The sequence below is a fragment of the Puntigrus tetrazona genome, chromosome 19 (assembly GCF_018831695.1).
Source record: "Puntigrus tetrazona isolate hp1 chromosome 19, ASM1883169v1, whole genome shotgun sequence".
Taxonomy (NCBI): domain Eukaryota; kingdom Metazoa; phylum Chordata; class Actinopteri; order Cypriniformes; family Cyprinidae; genus Puntigrus; species Puntigrus tetrazona.
The window spans coordinates 10,529,699-10,549,142 of NC_056717.1; the positions used below are offsets into that span (position 1 = coordinate 10,529,699).

General features: G+C 38.6%; 1 protein-coding gene across 13 annotated transcripts in view; it reads right to left on the bottom strand.

Annotated features, from left to right (window-relative positions):
- Nucleotides 1-19,444, bottom strand: part of macf1a (microtubule actin crosslinking factor 1a) — a 150,254-nt gene that overhangs the window by 101,784 nt on the left and 29,026 nt on the right. Inside the window, exon 1 of one of the 13 annotated variants that reach the window (XM_043217113.1) lies at nucleotides 12,358-12,733. The exons of the other annotated variants lie outside the window; for them this stretch is intronic. Within the exon in view, the coding sequence (XP_043073048.1) occupies nucleotides 12,358-12,412 (55 nt within the window). The 5' untranslated portion in view covers nucleotides 12,413-12,733. Of the gene's footprint in view, nucleotides 1-12,357; nucleotides 12,734-19,444 lie in introns of those variants that run through there. 13 annotated transcript variants of the gene reach the window in all.

A 19,444-nucleotide genomic window follows, 5' to 3' on the forward strand; every position in this document is an offset into this window, starting at 1 on the left:
CCGAATTCCTATCCTCTGAAACAAGCGACATGCTTTTAGCTATCGCTCCGTGAGCTGTTATGAACCCTACATGAGCAAAGAAACTAAAAACCTCAAATGAGCAACCAGGTTTCTCTTCTCTACATCTGCCCACATGGCTAGCAGCCTATGCTTCCTGTACGAGACAGTGCATCTACATTGGCGCGCGTCATGCGAAGTGGATGTGTGTGTTTATGCGTGTGTATCTCCGTTGCCACGAGTAAGCGCCGGTCATCTCTTCCATATTTACACGAGGCCTTCTACGGAGAGCATCCTCTGCGAGCGGCGCACTTGTCTGAAGGGGGAAGAGGCAAATAGCGTTGACGGGTGTGTGACTGCCGACCCCGTGATCTCATTTGGGGCGAGTTGCATTCATCGAATGTGCGAATGAAATGAGAGCTAACTGTGCGTGATGATACGGAGTCTGTATGTGATTATGCAGTGATGCAGCATGAATAACTGCCCAGTCACGGCACCTGAGGGTCTTACTGTTAGAGTTTTTGACTGTAAATAGAAGTATTTGAGCTGATCTTACACTCAGCGCAGATGGTGCTGAGACTTTAACTGCGTGTCATTTTGGGTGTGCCTAAAGATGTGTGCAACGGCATGAAGCTATCGGTGGAATCATTGTGGTTTTGCGTTGACAGGTGGGTACATGAGCACACTGAGTTACTGGGATGTGTCATATAAGGGGTCACGTGATCATTTTGGGGACATCCAATAGTTTTTTGCCAGTGTTATAGTCCTGTCCAATCACATTTGTCGCCCAATCGCCTCTACATTCTCTTCTGTCGTGTCATACGTTTTAAAAAAACTGAAAAGGGGAAACACGAGAGAAAGGGACTTTGCAAGTGAAAGTTTATAGCGTGACAAGAGAAGATAAAAATAAGCGTTTGAAAGCAAGTGGGCAAAAAAAAAATCAGCAGCAACTGCAAATCTGTGGCAGCAGTGCAAAACCACATAGACTCTGGGGTTTACATGCTGGTAACAAGTGTGACAAGATGACCCCAAGCAAAATTAAAACAGAGTAAAAGAAATGTAAACGTAAAAGACATAGACTGCATCCCAATTTGCATACTTTGCACTATTTAAAGCATTTTTTTAAAAGTATGATTAGTTTTTACACTAATATTTAAAAAAACTAATACATACATACATACATACACACACACACATACATATATAAATGTATTTAATATATCACCTTTATAAAATATAATATTTAATATTTCAAAACGAAGCAAAATAACTTCAATTTAAAATATATAATAAAACATAAGATTCAAAATGTAAAGATTCAATCAGCAACATACTTATTCACCAAAACAGACAGTGATCCACAAAACAACACACATTAATACAACAACATGACCTCTCTGTGCCGAATCAATACAATTTGCCGAATAGACAAAGCAAAGGTCAAAAAGACACTACAAAATGGCAGAAGCAGACGACATGGAAAGCACAGATCATAAGATGATGGGTGTTCCTGAATGTCCGGTTCAAATGCTACTAGATATATAGACAGAAAAACACAATGAAGTCTGTTTGCACAGTGCATAGTGTACCTCTACAGGACAAACAGTGTGAGACACATGACATCACAGGTAAGCTGTAGGAAAAGCCGTTCCCCCTGAGGGACAGCCACAGATAACATGGACAGACAGAGAGGAGAAGAACATGGAGATTTCTTGCAAATATAAATATGAAATTCAATGAGGTCACACTGACAAGGTCACCCTGTCTAAAATAAAATTTCTAAAAAAAACTGGTGTTCTGGCACTATAATAATGTCACCACCATTTCAGCCTAGAGTTCCTCCTCCAAATCAAACACAAGGTCACAGGAAATATGCTGACCGCAAACAAAGACAGGGCGTAGGGAGATGGAAAAAAATAACACTGTGATAAAGAACATTCATGAACAATATGGCTCCAAAAAAAAAGAAAAAAATTTGTAACAGAAAGAATTATTTCCTGGTAAGACCGCTAGTTTATCAGTAATTTCCTCCACCTGTGTCTACAACCCGCTAAGAGGCCATTCCCATAGAATGATTAGAAAAATGGGGAAAAGAAAGAAGTCTCCAGATCAGTTTTTTAAGCGCAAAAGACACAAATGCAATGGTCAAACATGTCTTTATCTAGAATGTGCTTATGCAGAAAACAAAACAAAACAGATAAGTAGCGCAACAGAATGCAAAAATGTGTTTTGTGTGAATGACCTTTAAGAATATGTGATACATTTCAGCTACAGTATACAAGACTTCAAAGAGCAATGTGGGCTACTCAAAAGCCATCATATGACTTAAAGTTTAGAATTTAGAGAATAAATCTTTTACGATACCGTAACAGTGCACTTATTTCTCGTTTTAGAAGCTGGTCAGCTATGGTAAGAAATCCGAACACGCATTTTGTTTCTTTATTTATGGTTGATTTTTAGGTTTAATTATCCACAAGCAGTCTTGCTTGTGGATAATGAAAGTTAATAAAATGTACATAACAAATGCACACAATAATAAAAACTAATAAAAAACAACAACAACAAAAAAAAGTTTCTCATAATGCTGACTGAAAGTTCTCTGTAATAATAAGAAACAATGATAGGGGGCACTGTGGTAATAGTCATAGCGTGTGAATAGCATGGCTCAAGTCCCTCATTGTTAAGCTAAAGGCTGCACTGCCGCTTGCAATGCTAACAACAGTCACACAAGACGTGACATGACCGTTCTCAACTGATCTCAGATCTGTTACTTTTTTTACCCGCCTGATAATGACGACAGACGTCAGTAATGTGCCAGACATGGCACAGGTGAAGCAACACAGAAACTAACATGATCAGAGGCAGGTGTCACGATGAAACTGCTGAACATTGAAAGAACAGGAAAAACCACAAGTCTAATCATTTGGAATTTAAAGAGATAAGCCTAATCAAGCTACACACCTACAATAATAGGATCTTGAAGTCTTTTTAGTCTAAACGTAGTTTTTGAAGCCGACTGTTCTGCTGCAGGGAAACAGGTAGAATGTGCTTATTTTGACAAGGTGAATGGGCAGCGGTCGGTACTCGTAACACATCCCTGTTTAAACATGCCTGAAGGTGCCATTAAAAGATTACACTAAACTAAGCTGCAGACTGACTTCAGACAAGGGTTGATTTGAGGATACCACACAGGAGACAGCACACATGCTTCCACACAAACAAATACAACTGACACGGTACAGAGGCAAAGCTCAACACAGTTTTAATCTCCCTGCTTGAGACCATCCACACAAACACTTTGTGCACACAGTCTGAGTATACTCTAAATATTACATGAATGAACCGCCCTTGTAGAACCTTTACAGAGACAGTTATGAGCTGAGGACATGACGCTCTATAACACAAAAAGTATAGGGTTTAATTATACTTCATTCTTAAATCGATAAAAAATTATAAAGGAGAAAATACTTTAAAATCCTAGTGTGACCAGCAGGTGGACCATGCAGTGCTGGTGCTGACAGATACAAAGTGAGCTGATGCCAGGATTGGGCCTCTTAGACAAATGTGAATGGACCAACATAAATAAACCTACCTAACTACCCTAGAGTCAGTTTGAGGGGTCACCCTTTCATTAACTGTCAACACTAAGTTCGTCTTTAAAGTTCATCTTCCATGAAGTCAGTGAACCTAACGCGACGAGCCGAGTGTTTGTGTGTTGGTTTGTGGACACTGACACCACGGCTGCGTCATAGCTGATGGCTGAGCTGCCTGGACTCAGTTCAATGCAGTTTAAAAGGTCCTTTTTATTGAGCCACTTTGCCACTGCAGCCAGGAAGTGGAGCACAAAGTCATTAGGCAAGCACAGAGAGACGGTCCGTGCGGTAGGAATGAAGTGGGGGGAAAAAAAAAGAAAAGATTTACTGTCACACCTCTGTGGTGAAAGAGCGCAAGTCTCTCATCCTTCTTTCACCCAGGAGCCAAACCTCCCGAGCTGACAACAGGCTTACTTAATCACAGGTTAATAGTGGGAAAAGAATGGAAGAGGGGGAGTGGGGGATGGGATGTGGAGAGAGAGAAGGTCGTGAGAGAGACAAATTTCAAGAAGAGGTCGGGGATGGGAAAGGACAGAGAGCAGGGAAAGAAAGAAAGACAGAAAAGATAAAAAGAAGGAGTGGAATGTAGGAGGATACACAAATACAAGACTTAAAGAAAGAACGTTAACATCACCTCCATTTTCCCTCAGCTCCTGTCATCACCACGGTAACCCGTAAATTAGGTACCGGCCTTGCCCTCTGTCAGCCACTTGACCCTTCATAAAAGACCTCTATTTCCCTGTGTGGGACCCAAACGAAACACTGACCAAAGTCCAGTTGATTCATCTTTTCCAGCAGTGGATAATCACTGACCCTTAACTTTGAATGTTAACTCAGAATGTTTTCAAAAGTGAGAATGACACGGTCTTGCTTGCTGCCATAAAGCTGCCTGAAAATAAAAGTTTGAGGTGACATGCAAAAATACTGAAAATAGGGATGTCTATTAAACCCAAACTATACTTCGGTTTATAAGCATGACATAACTTTTTACTGTCCATTTGTCAACCGCCAGTTGTTCATGTATTTGGTATCATGTATCATGTACTTTGTGTCCCAAAAGGGGTGTCCCAAATTAGTTGTTAAAGGGTTAGTTCACACAAAAATGGAAATTCTGTCGATAATTATTAATCTTCATGCTGTTTCAAACCCGTGAGACTTTTGTTCATTTTTACAACACAATTTAAGATATTTTTGGTAATATCTGACAGCTTTCTGACTCCCTATAGACAACACTGCAACTTAATTGTTCCCAGGCCCAAAACATAGTAAGGACATTGTTAAAATAATCCATGTGACATCAGTGGTTAAACCCCCCCCCCACTTTATTCAATTATCATGATGCATGATATATGCTGTTGCTGATGTAAAACATCCATTCGTGTTGCCATTGCCGTGTGATGCCATTGCTCTCTATTAAGGCTCCTAATGGTTTGGAATGACATGAGGGTGAGTAATTAATAAAAGAATTTTCATTTTTAGGTGAACTAACCCTTTACAAAAACCTCCCCTTTACCCCTTTACCTTCACCTCCAAGTATTCAGAAACTTTAGGCCATTCTCATGGAATGTTGTGTTTGAGAGAGGTTTCACTAGGATGTGGAATGGTGTAGAGCGGAAAGCATTTAGCATTAAGGGACTCACAGCTGAGCTTTGTGTGTGCTCAGTGCAGCCAGTCATGCACTGTACCATGGGAAAGGGCCACCAAGAGTGTCCACTTCAACAAGAAGAAAGGCCTTGTGTCCATTAGTATGAGTTTGTCTGTGTGTATGACGTGAGTCATGCTCATGGGGTTCCATTAGGATGGACAAAACCATTTAAAGTTGTCGGATTTTCCTGAAAAGAAAAGCCTTATTGGTAACAAGGTCTTAATGTTGTCAAACAGTAATGCAGGTTTTCTTAAATCGAAAATGCATTAAATGACCAGTCGCCTTCTTAATGAGTCTGACCGCAGCTGCTTCATTAAGGAAAGGTAATCCTTTTTTAACGAGGCCACTCTAGGCCTGCAGCCCAAGCCTTGCTGAGAAGGACTGGACCCTTGAGAGCTTCGGCTTGTTTGAAGTTCACCACAATGCCTAACTATAAATGGCAAGGGAGATAGAGGGCAAAAAGAAGAAAAGACGCAGATTATAGAAGCTAAGAACAAGGGAAACAGTTATAGAGTGTTTTAATTGTATGTCCTGTCAGCATTAAAATAAAATAATTCAGTATGAAAAGTTCTGTTGAAAAATATTTAACTGGGAAGAGGAGAAAATGGTGAGAAGAAAGAGAATTAAGTAAGATATTGGGGCCACGAGAGGGAAACTGAAAGACAGAAGCATGGGGCCCCAACAACCATTCATCTGATCAACAGGCCCCGACCAGTACAGAAGAAACAAACAAATATCCATGAATGTAAGAACTCTCTCTCACACACACACAGAGAAAGGCATGTTTACAGGCAATGGTTTAGCAGGCATAAGGTTAGGGAAAACCACAAGAAATCGCCACAGCTTGCCTTTCCTATGTGGCACTACTTCCTGGTTTAAATGTTCACTATAAATTACTTTTGCCTTCTCTCCAGTTTCACACACAAGCAAACTTAATAAACCTGCAAGGAATATCTGCATTGATTTACTGGGACGGTTCAGCTCAAGTCATAAAATCTGTCCCACATTGCTGGTAGAAAAGCATATAAAGCAGTCACATGAAATATCTCAGATGTCTTCTGACATACTGATGAGTGAAACTGATTATCTGGATATTTGTTTTATACATAGGTTCTTGATTTGTGATCAAACTCTTAGTCGTCTAAGAAAGGTACAATGAAATGGACAATGATACAACGCTGCCAAGGTTTTGGAACAGAGCAAGCATTGCTATTATTCCCAAGTTACAGCTGCTATCCAAAGCAATGATTCTACTTGACAAGGCTAAGGATGATGGATTGGTGCTGGATGATTATCTGTTTTTGGCTCCTCCTCAAATAAGGTGCTATCAAGATTCACTTCTCTATCTTTGTTCATCATTGGCTGAGCGATGCCACTAAGCTCTGACTCATTCGCTAAAGTCCTGGTGAAGGGGCAATGCGTGTCATTTTTGCTCATACTTAAGGTTAAGGGGGATTTCCTTATTGTGGCAGTGAGTTTTGCATAGCCTACTAAGATTTTCTTGAGAAACTATTAGTATAGGTGTTTACCTAATCAACAGGAATTAAAATGTAAGAAAAAATATTAGAATGATTTGACAAGTCAACTGCCAATAAAATGTATGTTGAAGGTAATCACAATGCAGTGAGAACTAATCAATCACCCACCATAACAGAAGCCTGAGCAATAAGTTGCAGTTCACTGCAGATCAGTAATAAGCATCTGCTCATATCAGTTGATAGCTTTATAAATTGTTTAGTTTGAGATACAAAGAGCAAATGTCAAGGTGGAGAACCAAGAACAGAATAAAACTGTAAGCCAGAAGGTCAAAGGTGTTGTAAACATGTTTTTATTGACATGTTTTAGTGATTTTTATTTACTGATATGAAAATTGCTTCCCTGAAAGGTTGTTAAATACATCAGCCACATGCAAAATAATGGACATCAGGTGGTCTTTTTAAAATCATTATACTGGGTCAAAACTGTATTCAGCTGAACTAAATTATGATTAGGAAAAATATGCACTACAGTCAGGATGGAATGTCAAAGCACCAAAAACACATGCAACAAGTCTAAATCTTCTAAAAAAAACTAAGAAGAACTGATCTATAATTCACAAAAATAAATCCAAAAACAACAAAGACTGCTCTGAAAAGGAAATGACAGGTTTTGAAACCAAAGCCTCTGAGCTGAAACATGGGAGGACTGGCAGAAAGACAAAACGTTTGCGTGATGAGTGGTGATCAGTATTGCCTTGTTTGAGTCAGTAGGGGAGGAACAGAGTTGCGCTATGAAGATGAGCGAGGCACAGGGGACTGCTGGGAACTTCTACACAACACAAAACACACGCATATGCGTATCACAAGACTGAAACAATAGATCCTCCCACCACAATCTCTACAGCCATAATTACCCTCTAACTATCCTCTGTGATTATGGTGACAGCAACTAGTCACTTAACTTGGTTGTACAACCTAAAGAGAGAACAGCTTACCACTATATGGTAAGATTATTATATAGTAGAGTGGGGCAGTATACCAATGTGGTATTAAAAAGTGATCTCACAAATGACTTTATATCGGATTCAGGTAGCATTGTGCTGCTATTCAGAGCAGTGTATATGAGGTGTAAAAACTCACTGAAACATTAAATTGATAATCTGACAATGACGCAGTTTCATTCTGTAATTTATACACTGCATAATAAAGTATTTATCTCAATTAGGCTTATTCATGCACATCCATGATTTTGTTTGCTTCAACCATCTTACAACGAAAAAATGCAAATATGTGAGTTCGCAATGTTTTATTTTTTCTTCTTTTTTTTTTTCTTTAAAGGGCTCCTTAGTTTTCTATTTGAATAGATTTTAAACTGTAATTTATTTTTATTCATGGTAGTGTGACATGATCTTGCACAAATCATTCTAATAGGCTCATTTGATCTCCAAGAAACCTTTAATATTAGTATAACCGCCAAAACCAGTTGCGATACTTAATATTTTTTTAACTGTAACAAATAATTTTTGGGATTATTTGATGAATAAATAAGCTAAAAAAACATAAAATAACATTTTAAATGTCTCTGTTGACCAATTTATTGCACCTTTGCTGAAAAGTATTAATTTCTTTTACAAAATGCATACTGACACCAAACGTTTGAATGGTAGTGCAAGTAAATATTTAGCAAAGTTTAAGTGACATTCATGTAGCACATAAATTAACTGCTGCACCAAACAATGTTTAAATGTCCTCAGGGTGAATAAACTGACATCAGATTTTCATTATTGGGTGAACTATTCGTTTAGTCACAAATTATTAACACTAAAATCTATTAAATCAGCCACCTGATGCCCTATATTAGCCAAAATGTGCTATCGATCCACCCTAATTACACAGGGTGAATAGATACGCAAAGAAGGTAATGAAAAACACACTTTAAGAGAGATCAACTTTAAGAAGAGCATTAAGACAGGACAACAGAATCAGCCCTGAAATATACAGTTAAGCAGAATTTAGGACATTCCCACAGAGGGCATGACAGGACCGTTTAATAATGCCTTCATCTTTCACTAGCAGTGTTTTTGCTGTTTTGAAGTTGGTTTCTCATCTGGGTCTACCACACCCGGCTGGCACACAGGAGATATGCAGAGTGCTTATCTCTGTCACTGCCTCGGCCTGCATGCACTGGCATACTATTCCTTCGCGCCTTCTGTGCATCTCCACTAGGACTGCAAAGACAATGGTTAAGGCAAATGACAATCAACAACTTCATTCCATTTACTTATGCAGACAACATCTCAAGATTAAAAAGGCATTAAAATGTAACTGACAGTGTCAGACCTCAAACTAGAGCATGCAGTTACATGTCAAATGAAACCACAGCAAAATCTTATGGATCAAGACTTAATGCGTTGTTAAGCTTAAAAATTTATATACTGTGCCAAATTAACACTTGTCATTTGTGTATATTTTCCATAAGGATATCTCAATTAAACTATTAAATCCATTAACACACACACACACATAAACGCGCGCATATACACACACACACACACACACACACACACACACACACACACACACACACACACACACACACACACACACAAATTAGACAAACATGCACACACAAGCAAACAAACTAGTCTGAACTTTGCTCTATGAGGGAAAAACTGCGAGAAACATTTAAACTGCAACACTGTGGGATCAGTCAGTGAATCATCCTTCAGTTACCAGCTGTGTGTCTGTTAAATCAAATTACCTCATATTTTACAACTCTTAATGTAAGTACCATGATCCAGAACAGGCACTCTGTCACAGAGCCTGTGACAGTGGCAGAGATGTTGAGTCAGTAAATTTGGTTGGCCGTGAGGTCTGGCGGCAAATCAAAGGCCCTTTATGGTATGTGATGATATAATCAAGACTAGGAAACACATCAGGGCTGATAGTTAGCTGATCAGTAACACCAGAGCACTCTGGGCCAGAGGGGTTTACTTGAAACTGCCAGGAAGCCTGCAATTAAAGCCAGTTCTTCCTGTAGTTTCAGCATGTGTGACAGACTTGAGACAGTAGGAATACTAGTGAACACTAAGGGGGAGCAGCATGTGATATGAGGTCATGTACTGACTGAATCAAAAATCTTACAAGGTGACCCAATTAGACAGCCTCGGGTAAAAGTCAACCGGTGAAAGTGACACTCAGTCGGTTAACTTTTAACACAGTCTGATGTAGGCACTTAGACGGAAACAGTTTTGCTTTCAGTACGGGTCAATGATAAATAAAGAGTGTCCATGGTACCTTAAAAACTAATTTATTTTATTAATTAGTGGTTCATGAATATCACCGGACATTACCCTGAATATTTAAAAACAAAGAAAAAAAGCATATGAATAAAAAAAAAAAAAGATTTAACCTGGAGGAATGACTTACATTCAGAATTTCATTGAAAGCATGCTCATTTCAGAATAAAATAGAATTGTATTTCAGAATAAAATAGAAATGATGAAAGCCTCACAAAGACCATCACATCACTGACCCAGGTATCCACCTGATTTCAAACTGGCCCGTTCTCTTCACATCCCTCAAAAAAGATCTCACACATTCCCATTCATCAAACACGGAGTCAAAGCTTTCTGTAGTGTGTGAGTGCCTAAGGCTCATGTTGACATTTATGGAGCATCTTTACAAAGCTTTGCAGTATGTAATAAATCCTATGTTTGCACAGATGGGAAGTTGGATGGTGTAAAGCTATTATTCTCTGCCAGCTGTCTGACTGTACATGTGAGAGGTGGGGCGTGTATTTGATGAATAAATGCTGAGTATGAAGTCGAGAGAAGAATGCAATCTGTTTTTAGACACTGGAGGAGCCCAAAAGGCACCACAGCAAAGACCACAGCTAGTTAGAGAATGGACTGTCTGCAGCTTGGTGGTGAGCTTGCAGAGTCTGATCCATGGTTGAGGGGGATTGAGACTAATCAGGGTTAGGTGGATTATAGTTCAGGGGGAGACAGCACAGCAAGTCAAGCCACAGTGACCAGATTTCAAGAGACAAAGGCTAGCTGTCGCATATATACCTGCTGTTCTTATCTACATACATTCATCTACCATCTGTCTTCAGACACAGTCCAGGTGCACCAAGCAACCTGAAACATCATCTACAACAACAACAACATACCACAGCTACACCTTGCCTAATTCTATTACTTGCTTAAAATAAAATTGTATTTGTTGGTGCCTGTGGTTCTATCTATGAATAATAATCTTTAACATACACACAAAAACATTTTAACATTTGCACAAAAGGTTCTTTAGAGTAGAATGTTAACGTTTTTATTTTAAAAACTGTTTGCTAGAAGTTTTTTGTGGAACCCAGACTGGTTTTTGGAACCTTTATTTTAAGAGTGAATATCATTTAACAGACAGAGTACACACTGCTATCTTTAATGGCCTCAGTATATGGCTTTTACTGATACCAACAAGGCTGTAGAATCCTCAAACATAATCGTCTTGAAGCTTAACCTGATAAAACTATTATTTCGGTCAGTTAAGTTTCATACAATGACCTTTTTTCAACATAATATTTGGATTTACCTTGTAAAAGACCTGGCAGGCCTTAGACAATAGCGTTACTGTCTAGGTATTACTAGGGTCCAACCCCACCCACCCCGTTGAGCTCCATATGGTCAACACACTAACAGTTGATTCTATCCACTAAAAGCCTGTGCAAAATTCGGCCCCGTGATCTGGGATTGAATTTCAAAAGAAATAAATACCATACCATCTTCAGTTAACAATATAACAAATGGAAGGTGACTCTTTGGCACCGTCTGGCTTCATTCAAGACAACGGGTGTCATTTAAAGTTTCAGACAGATGGGTGCTGATAGCCAGGTAAACCAATAAGAAGTCACATGGCTGTCAAGTGATCACAGCAATAGAGAGTCTGAATGAAGGTGAACTACTCCCTTTTAACCAAATTATGATCATTCAGCACAGCTGGTGAGAAATACTCCCTCCCTGTTCAAAACGCACTCTCATACACGTGTATAAACTCAGCCGCTAAGCCATTATTGTGGGCAGGATTATGAGATGAATGACACCAACTTTTGACACGCACAAAGTATCAATTACCAAAACAACCTCAAATGTCACGGCTCAAAACCATTAATAACTGGTGAATGACTCAAAGCTACCATAGCAACGTATCTGAATGCCTTGGAGTGCCCAAGGGAAGGTGAAAGGCGTGAGTTTACTTTGATGTTAATCTCAATACCCTTAAGTCAAATATTGCTGCATTAGCACAAACCCAAAAGCGACCCTATCTTTCAGTATGACTAGAAATCTCCCTTTATTGAAGGACCTGACATCTTAAGTATCTGCATGTTACTACAGAGTTAACAAGCTAATGTACAACAGCCGACCTCTTCATTTGAATCCTGCCTGCAGTTTACCATTGACTGAGCTCTTATCACGCTCCTGAGGCCAGTCACAAACAAACAGAATTTCAACTTACGGAGTGCCAGTGCGATCTATCTTTACAAACAACTGCCATAAACACACAGACTTATACTCTTAAGTCAAGTGGGATATTTTTTTTAACAAGGCAAAAGACAAACCAGTGAGAAAAGAAACTGAATGAAACCAACCTTTCTTTTCCTCGAGGTCCTGAAGATATTGTCGGTATGATGTTGCGGCGCTCATTTCACCACGGCAAAAGAGAGAACAAACCTTAAGAAACTACAAAAAGGGGCTCTAAGAGCAGAAATGAAAGACTTCAAACTGAAAGGAACCCGAGAGGTTGTTCCAAGTTTGTTTAAAAGGCAAAGAAGCAGGAGAGGCCACTGTGAAAAGCTAAAGGCTTCATGGAATCCAGCAAGTCACCAATCCAAAGCCAGCAGGGAAATCCATTCGCTCACTTCCCTGTTCTTTTCTCTCGCATGTTTTTCTTTGAGTGAACCGCTGAAGTTTGCGTTCAAGTCACTCTGTGTGTGTGTGTGTGCACCAGTCGGCTGCCTGGTAGCTCTGAGAGAGCGGCGTGTTTTAGAGCCGGATAGAGGAACTGTACTTTGACCACAAGACAGGTGATGTCACTGCCAGCACTCGAGCATGTGTTGCTCTCCCTGCGTGACTCAGGGTGTGTGTATAAATCGCTAAGGAAATTTTTGCATCAATAAGCTGGGCTGTGTGTTGAACAAACAAATCCTATCTCTATTTCATGGTAGTCGTTGTCCTTTGCCTTTATCAATATATGAGAGAGCATATACAGTACCTGTGCTGAATCATTTAATGTAAGACTAATGTGAGAATAACGCTTCAAACTTGTCTAATAAGTGAGTTACGTTCAAAACCGAAATACTTTGAAACAGCTTTCTTTCCTTTTTCATCCACCAAACTGGTTATGTAACAACTGACCGCCATTCCTTTAGTTACTTTTTATCTTGGAGGAAGGTAAATAAGCTAGTGAAAGATCTCACAGCCTGTGCTTTCACCTTCTGTCTGGAGTTCAATAGTTAAAAAAGATTCAATATGTCACCCCAAAAAACAACGCTTTTGCTTGAGGCCTGAAGAAAAAATGTGGCCTTTGAAGGTATCCGCTTGCAATCTTGTAATCTGTGAACTTTCAACAAAAACATTACAGAGCTATTCCAGACACAACAAACTGTAAAAGTTAAAGACTTTACAGCCAAAACATCTTAACATTTTCAAAAAGCACTCTTGCACAACCAGCTGTCACTAATGCCTGTGAGAATGAAAATCTCATGTTGTATTTAAAAGACTGACTGCAATTAGCAGTGATTAGCTAAAAGGACTGAGAAAAACATTGCGCTATTCATCACATAATCAAAGAGAGCTTGGATGCAAATAAACAGCCCAAGGAGGAGTGCAATGAAGAAAGCAAACATAAAAAGTGTAACTCTGAAATGTATAGGCTAGTGCTAAATAAGAGGTTTGTCATTACATATTTAGGTCCGCATGAAATGCAGAATTTATTTTATTGTCTTTTAGTGTTTCAGTGAATTCCTATACGTGTCTCCAGACTTCTCTCTGGTGACACATTGGTGACTTCGCTATTAAATTTCAACTCTTTCTTACGATCAAGTTCACATTCATTTTAAGTGCAACACCCATATCTCAAAAAAAATCAACAACTGATGGAAATAATCAACAGCAAGTATGTGTCAGGTCACAATATAGAAAAAAAGAATCTTTCACTACTTCAGTTTCACTGCAGCTAGCATTTTATAGGAGATAAGTCTTCAACGAAGGCTTTAATCCAGCTAAAACTAGCTTTGAATCACCCAATTAATTTCGATACAACAAATTTTAAAAATACATTTACAGAAACACGCTGAAAATGAAGGTCTAGAAAGCAAATGTCAGAGTAAAAATTGCAATGCATGTTCCTAAAGAAGGCCTATAGCCAAAGGTGGGGTTTTTTTGTTTTTTTTACACATAATTGTTGCCACTGTATAAAAACCATATAAAAAAAAAGACATAATAAGGAAAGAAAGGCAGCTTTGGGTAACCACTGAAGCTCACTGCTTAAACTAGTGGTAATAGCAAGCTATGCATCCAAATGCATGAAACGTAATTAATAAATAAGTCACAAATAACCAGATAAATACATATTTATTTTACTTAGATATAGAAAGAAGTTTTTTTTTATCTGTACCAGTAGTAAAAACACTTATTCACAACAGATCTCAACATCAAGGCCCAAAGCTACTATGTTAAATTTACTGACAGATGCGTCAGATCGCGAAGCATCATTTTGTTCTGTCCAATTTTATTTTTGTTTAACGGGTAAATTACCAATGTGGATCTAATGGATCGGTCAAACATAATTACAAACAGCAGAAAAACAGACCAACCAACAATTCATCAAAATTGCCTTCCCCACAGAAACCATTTGGGGCTTAAATGTGAAAGCACATGTGCTGTGTAGGAGATCTGTCTTACCTGATTTAGAGCCACAGCGCAGAATCAACATGGAAAAAAAAAATACAGAAAAAGAAACATGTTAGAATATTGAATCAAGAGAATATCACTACGTTAAATTAGAAATGGCAACAAAGGCATACAGTGAAGAATGGTAAAGGTTGTACAAGGTCAAACAGACATATGCAAACATGCTTGAACTCTTGCAAAAGCCAAGTAACAACCTCTCATCTGTCTGGAAAAAAAGCCACAGCCTCCACACAGGATGAAAGTATTGTTTGTTAAACTGCATGTTGCAAAGATGTCGTCTAGATGCTAGACTAACCTAAAATTAAAAATTCAGACGGAGAAAACCTATCAAACCGTTATGGCAAGCCTTTCTGCTCCACTGAACCCATCATGGCATTTTTCTGTTAGGTACATACAGAGGTCAGTGGTATCAGACCTTATTGGGAAAGAGTAATGGTATGACATAATGGATTCTGCTTTAATATTTTCTGCTACAGCTGGACTAGATCTCCCACAATGCATCAGTGCAGATGTAGAGAAACACTCCCTTATCCCAGCAAAGCATGCAGCGCTGCATATACAGTACACAGAACACAAATACTTCAATTGATAGAACTGGTTGACATTATAAATGTCAGGTTTTGACTAGTACACATGTGAATCATGGGCAGAGTCTGATAATATGGTACCAGATTCTTGTGATAAAGTGATTGTAGTCTTAAAGAAACACACACCCAAAGCACTAATTTTAATTCTATACATAAATTGCATAATGAAAATACAGTCAGCCTCCCTGAAATCTATACGCATTAGCTAGGACAGCTAGGACAGCTTCAGTGACACACAAGACATGGGAAGAGTGTATGTCATATACATAAAAAATGCATAGATCATAGTCAGATGTCTTCAAATACAAAGAAGCTTTCATTAAAAGCCTTCTCCAAACAAAAAAAAATAAAGAACTGAAAGACTGAAGAGAAAAAGAATTGAAAATGGACAGGCAAGGATGATAAAACCTCTTCATTGACAGGCAAAGCAGAGGTCTCACACGGCCAGTAAGAGATGAGAGGGGGATGGGGTGAAATCGGGGGAGAGAGAGAGAGAGAGAGAGAGAGAGAGAGAGAGAGAGAGAGAGAGAGAGAGAGAGAGAGAGAGAGAGAGAGAGAGAGAGAGAGAGAGAGAGAGAGAGAGAGAGAGAGAGAGAGAGAGAGAGAGAGAGAGAGAGAGAGAGAGAGAGAGAGAGAGAGAGAGAGAGAGAGGGAGGAGATGAAGCCACACCTAAATGTAGGTCACGCACAGTGAGATGATGAAGTTGATAAGATCTGCCTGATTAAGACAGAAAAACTGAAGAAGGAGAAAGAATGAAGAATATAAAGAACAATGTATGAAAAAACTGTTGTCTGATACATTTTCTGATCTACACACACATACACACACACACACACATTTATTATGTATATAAAAAAGAAGTAACATGGGTCTAAAAATATTCAGCTGTGATGCTATAAGGTTGCTAAGTGTTTTTAGTGGGTTGCTATGAGGTTGCTAAGCTGTTCTGGCCCACTCAAATCTCCTTGATAATCTTATCAAGCTTCCTTGAAAAGCATAATTGCATAACAAAAGATCAAAATGATCGTGGCTATTTAAAAATACTTCTAGGCACGGAAGAACGACGCTTCTTTAAGTGGGCTACCTGCTGTCAGGGTGGGCGGCTGTTCAGAAGCATTTTGGGAAATCTCTTTTGAGTGAGCAGCCAAGTCTCTCCTCAAATCCCACCCAGAGCAGATTGCTGTGGATTAGGGGCCCTGCATGAGAGTATGCATTCTTGCCGTCTTCATTCCAGATGATCTGATATTTCATAAACATACAGGTCATGCTCACCGGCTTGGAGGGAATGTAGCATGCGAGCCACAAACTAGTGAGCAACGAGTCCATTTAGGAGCATGTCTTCAAGAAGCATTCTGCAGGTCAGATAATGCTGATTCAGAAGTGGCAGGTTTGCTTGGCTGCTCACACATAGGTATTGAAACCCCTTGTTGTCCACTAACTATCCAACTCAGGATTTATTTTTGCTTATCAGCACTGATCCAAGCAGCCCCAGTCTAGTTTATAACTGTGTGCATATGAAATACAAAACATATATGTAAGACTACAGCTGCAGTACGGTGCTGTCTGTCACAGTTACATTTTTAAATCATGGGTTTTAAATCATGGTATGGCTATGTACATTAAATATTTAAAAGTATAATTTAAAAAACTGCAAATATTTTATTTTTTTTAATATTAGTGAAAGGCCACAAAAGTGTGCTTAAAAGAAGAAAACATTTTAATGGCTGTTTTTTAAACACACTTTTTTAACACTCCATTAGGTTTTGAAACATTATTAGATTTAGTTTCACTTTAGCAAAGCTATGCAAAATATCTTTTTGAATTGAAAATACAATTATGTGTACAATTAATTCTGAGAAAGAAGAAAAAAAAAAAAGTTTGCATGCAAAAAGTATTCTCGTAAATTTTGAAAATTGATGTTAAAACATTTATGTCACATGAACTATTTTAATAATGTCCTTACTACCTTTCTGTGTTTTGAACGTGTGTTGCTTTCGATGCTGTCTAGGCTCTCGGATTTCATCAAAAATATCTTCATTTGTGTTGTGAAGATGAAGAAATATCTTTGGAACGACACAACTTTTGAAAGTATAGGTAAAGTGTACTTTTTCACAAGATACGAACACCAATGATTGTTTGAAAAAAATGGATCCGTTGGGTTTTTATTGAAAAAAATATGCTGGCTTCTCCATCAAAACAACTTTATAACATAATGTACCAGAAATAGCGTGCACAAATGGTGTGCATCCTCAACAGAAGAGGTTTTGTTCTTTAGCAAAAACATGCAAATTGGGATCCAGCCTATAAGTTTAATATAGCTTTGTAAATATATACACACACAACAAATGCAAATTTAAAATTGCCACATGCCAACAAAATTCAAAATCATACAAAATGAATAATATAACAGTACATCATCATTACGTGAGCAAATGTTGATGAGAAGCAGTATATTGTTCTGTTCCTATAAACTGTGAACAGCTGCCCAAAGGTGATGAAAACCACTGAGAATGTACTGTGAAATACAGCTTCTACACAAAGCGCTCACACTCAATGCTGTGTCTGGGCTGCTGCTGCTGTTTAGGATTTCTGTAACATAAGCTGTGATTTCCTGTGCAATAACCAATCCAAAGCCTGGTACATGCCTGGGACATTCTGGAGACACTGACCCATTTCTGCAGACAGCGGGGGGTAGAACAAAGCGCCGACGGGTCAGAACAGACCAAATACCCGGCACAGGCCCTGACAAGCCCCCACAAATCAGCAGATGTGTTGTGGCACTTGGGGATGGGGGAGAAAGAGCGACCGCAAAACTGATTGAGAGATTTCCGCTCGCTGTCAAGACCGAGCGGCTATAGAGACAAGAAATATGGGAGATCTTGCTGAAATGGGTGAATGACAGAGACTGAGAAACAGGTGAAGCAAGGTATAAAAAAAAAAACTAAATCAAGGATGATTTACAGCAACATAAGTAACAGACAAGAGACGTTTAGTGTGACAGAATCTCGGCGGGCAGCTGGAGTGTTAGCCGTCTATAGGAATGTATCTTAACATAGTTCACAGTCATCCTTGGAGTTCAAGTTCACAGCTGTCTGCTCAGAAACGAACAGGTGACACCTGCTCCACAAACTCACTATGAAGAACTGCAAGAGAAACAGACAAATGTCGATGGGGCAGTATTAAAGTATAATATATATATATATATATATATATAAAACAAAAGTGATTAACTACTTGACAAGATGCAGCCTTTCAGCATTAACTGGTAAAAGCAACTGTGGTTAAAAAAAAAAAAAAAAAAAAAAAAAAAAAAGTATATATGTTTAGGCCAACTATTTCACTAGATAAGATCGTCATTCCTCACCCAGGGGCATGTAGAGACCTTTGAAGCTGCATTGAAACTGCAGTTTGGACCTCCACTGAAGTCCACTATATGGAGAAAAATTCTGAAATGTTTTCTTAAAAAACCTTAATGGGCTCGGTGCACAAGATGACGCCTTTGGCGGCGCGAATGTGTATATGCATCTTCATAGTTTCGTATGAACAGTCATATGAAACTTGCCTAGATATGTATAAATAATGTTCAAAACGGATTAAAAAGTCGATAGTGGTATATTAAAGGCATTATTGAGTACCTCAGTTTGCTTCATTGCTTCATTGTTTCTTCTGTTGAATATGCAGTTAGGTTTCAATGGTTAGTAAGTCCATAGGGATCTCTTCATTCAAACACAAACCACTCAAATGTGCAATTCTGTACATTTTTGGAGAGTTAATTTAGTTCTGATTGCTACTTGTAAGATCAAAAGGTTTGCGACTGTCAAACGAGAAATTTCTGCATTTATGTTTTATTAACTTTTTTGATAACATAAATCATAACTGTACCTGTATAATTTTAATAATGTAATTATGTTAGGTTGACATTAAATGTGTAAAACATAAAAATGTGTGAAAAACTGATTGTGTAGCTGTACGAACACAGAGTGAGTTAGTATTTCATTCATTTACTGAACCCAAACACATGTAAGTTGTAAATGTACTGGCTCAGTTAGCGTTCATAGTAATAACAGCGGTGTACACCTTATTTGCATGTGAAGTGTTATTAGAAATCCTTTAATCAGATACAGAAGGTATTATTTGGATTTCTCTGTATTTTTTTTGCACTGACCTGAAGTATTT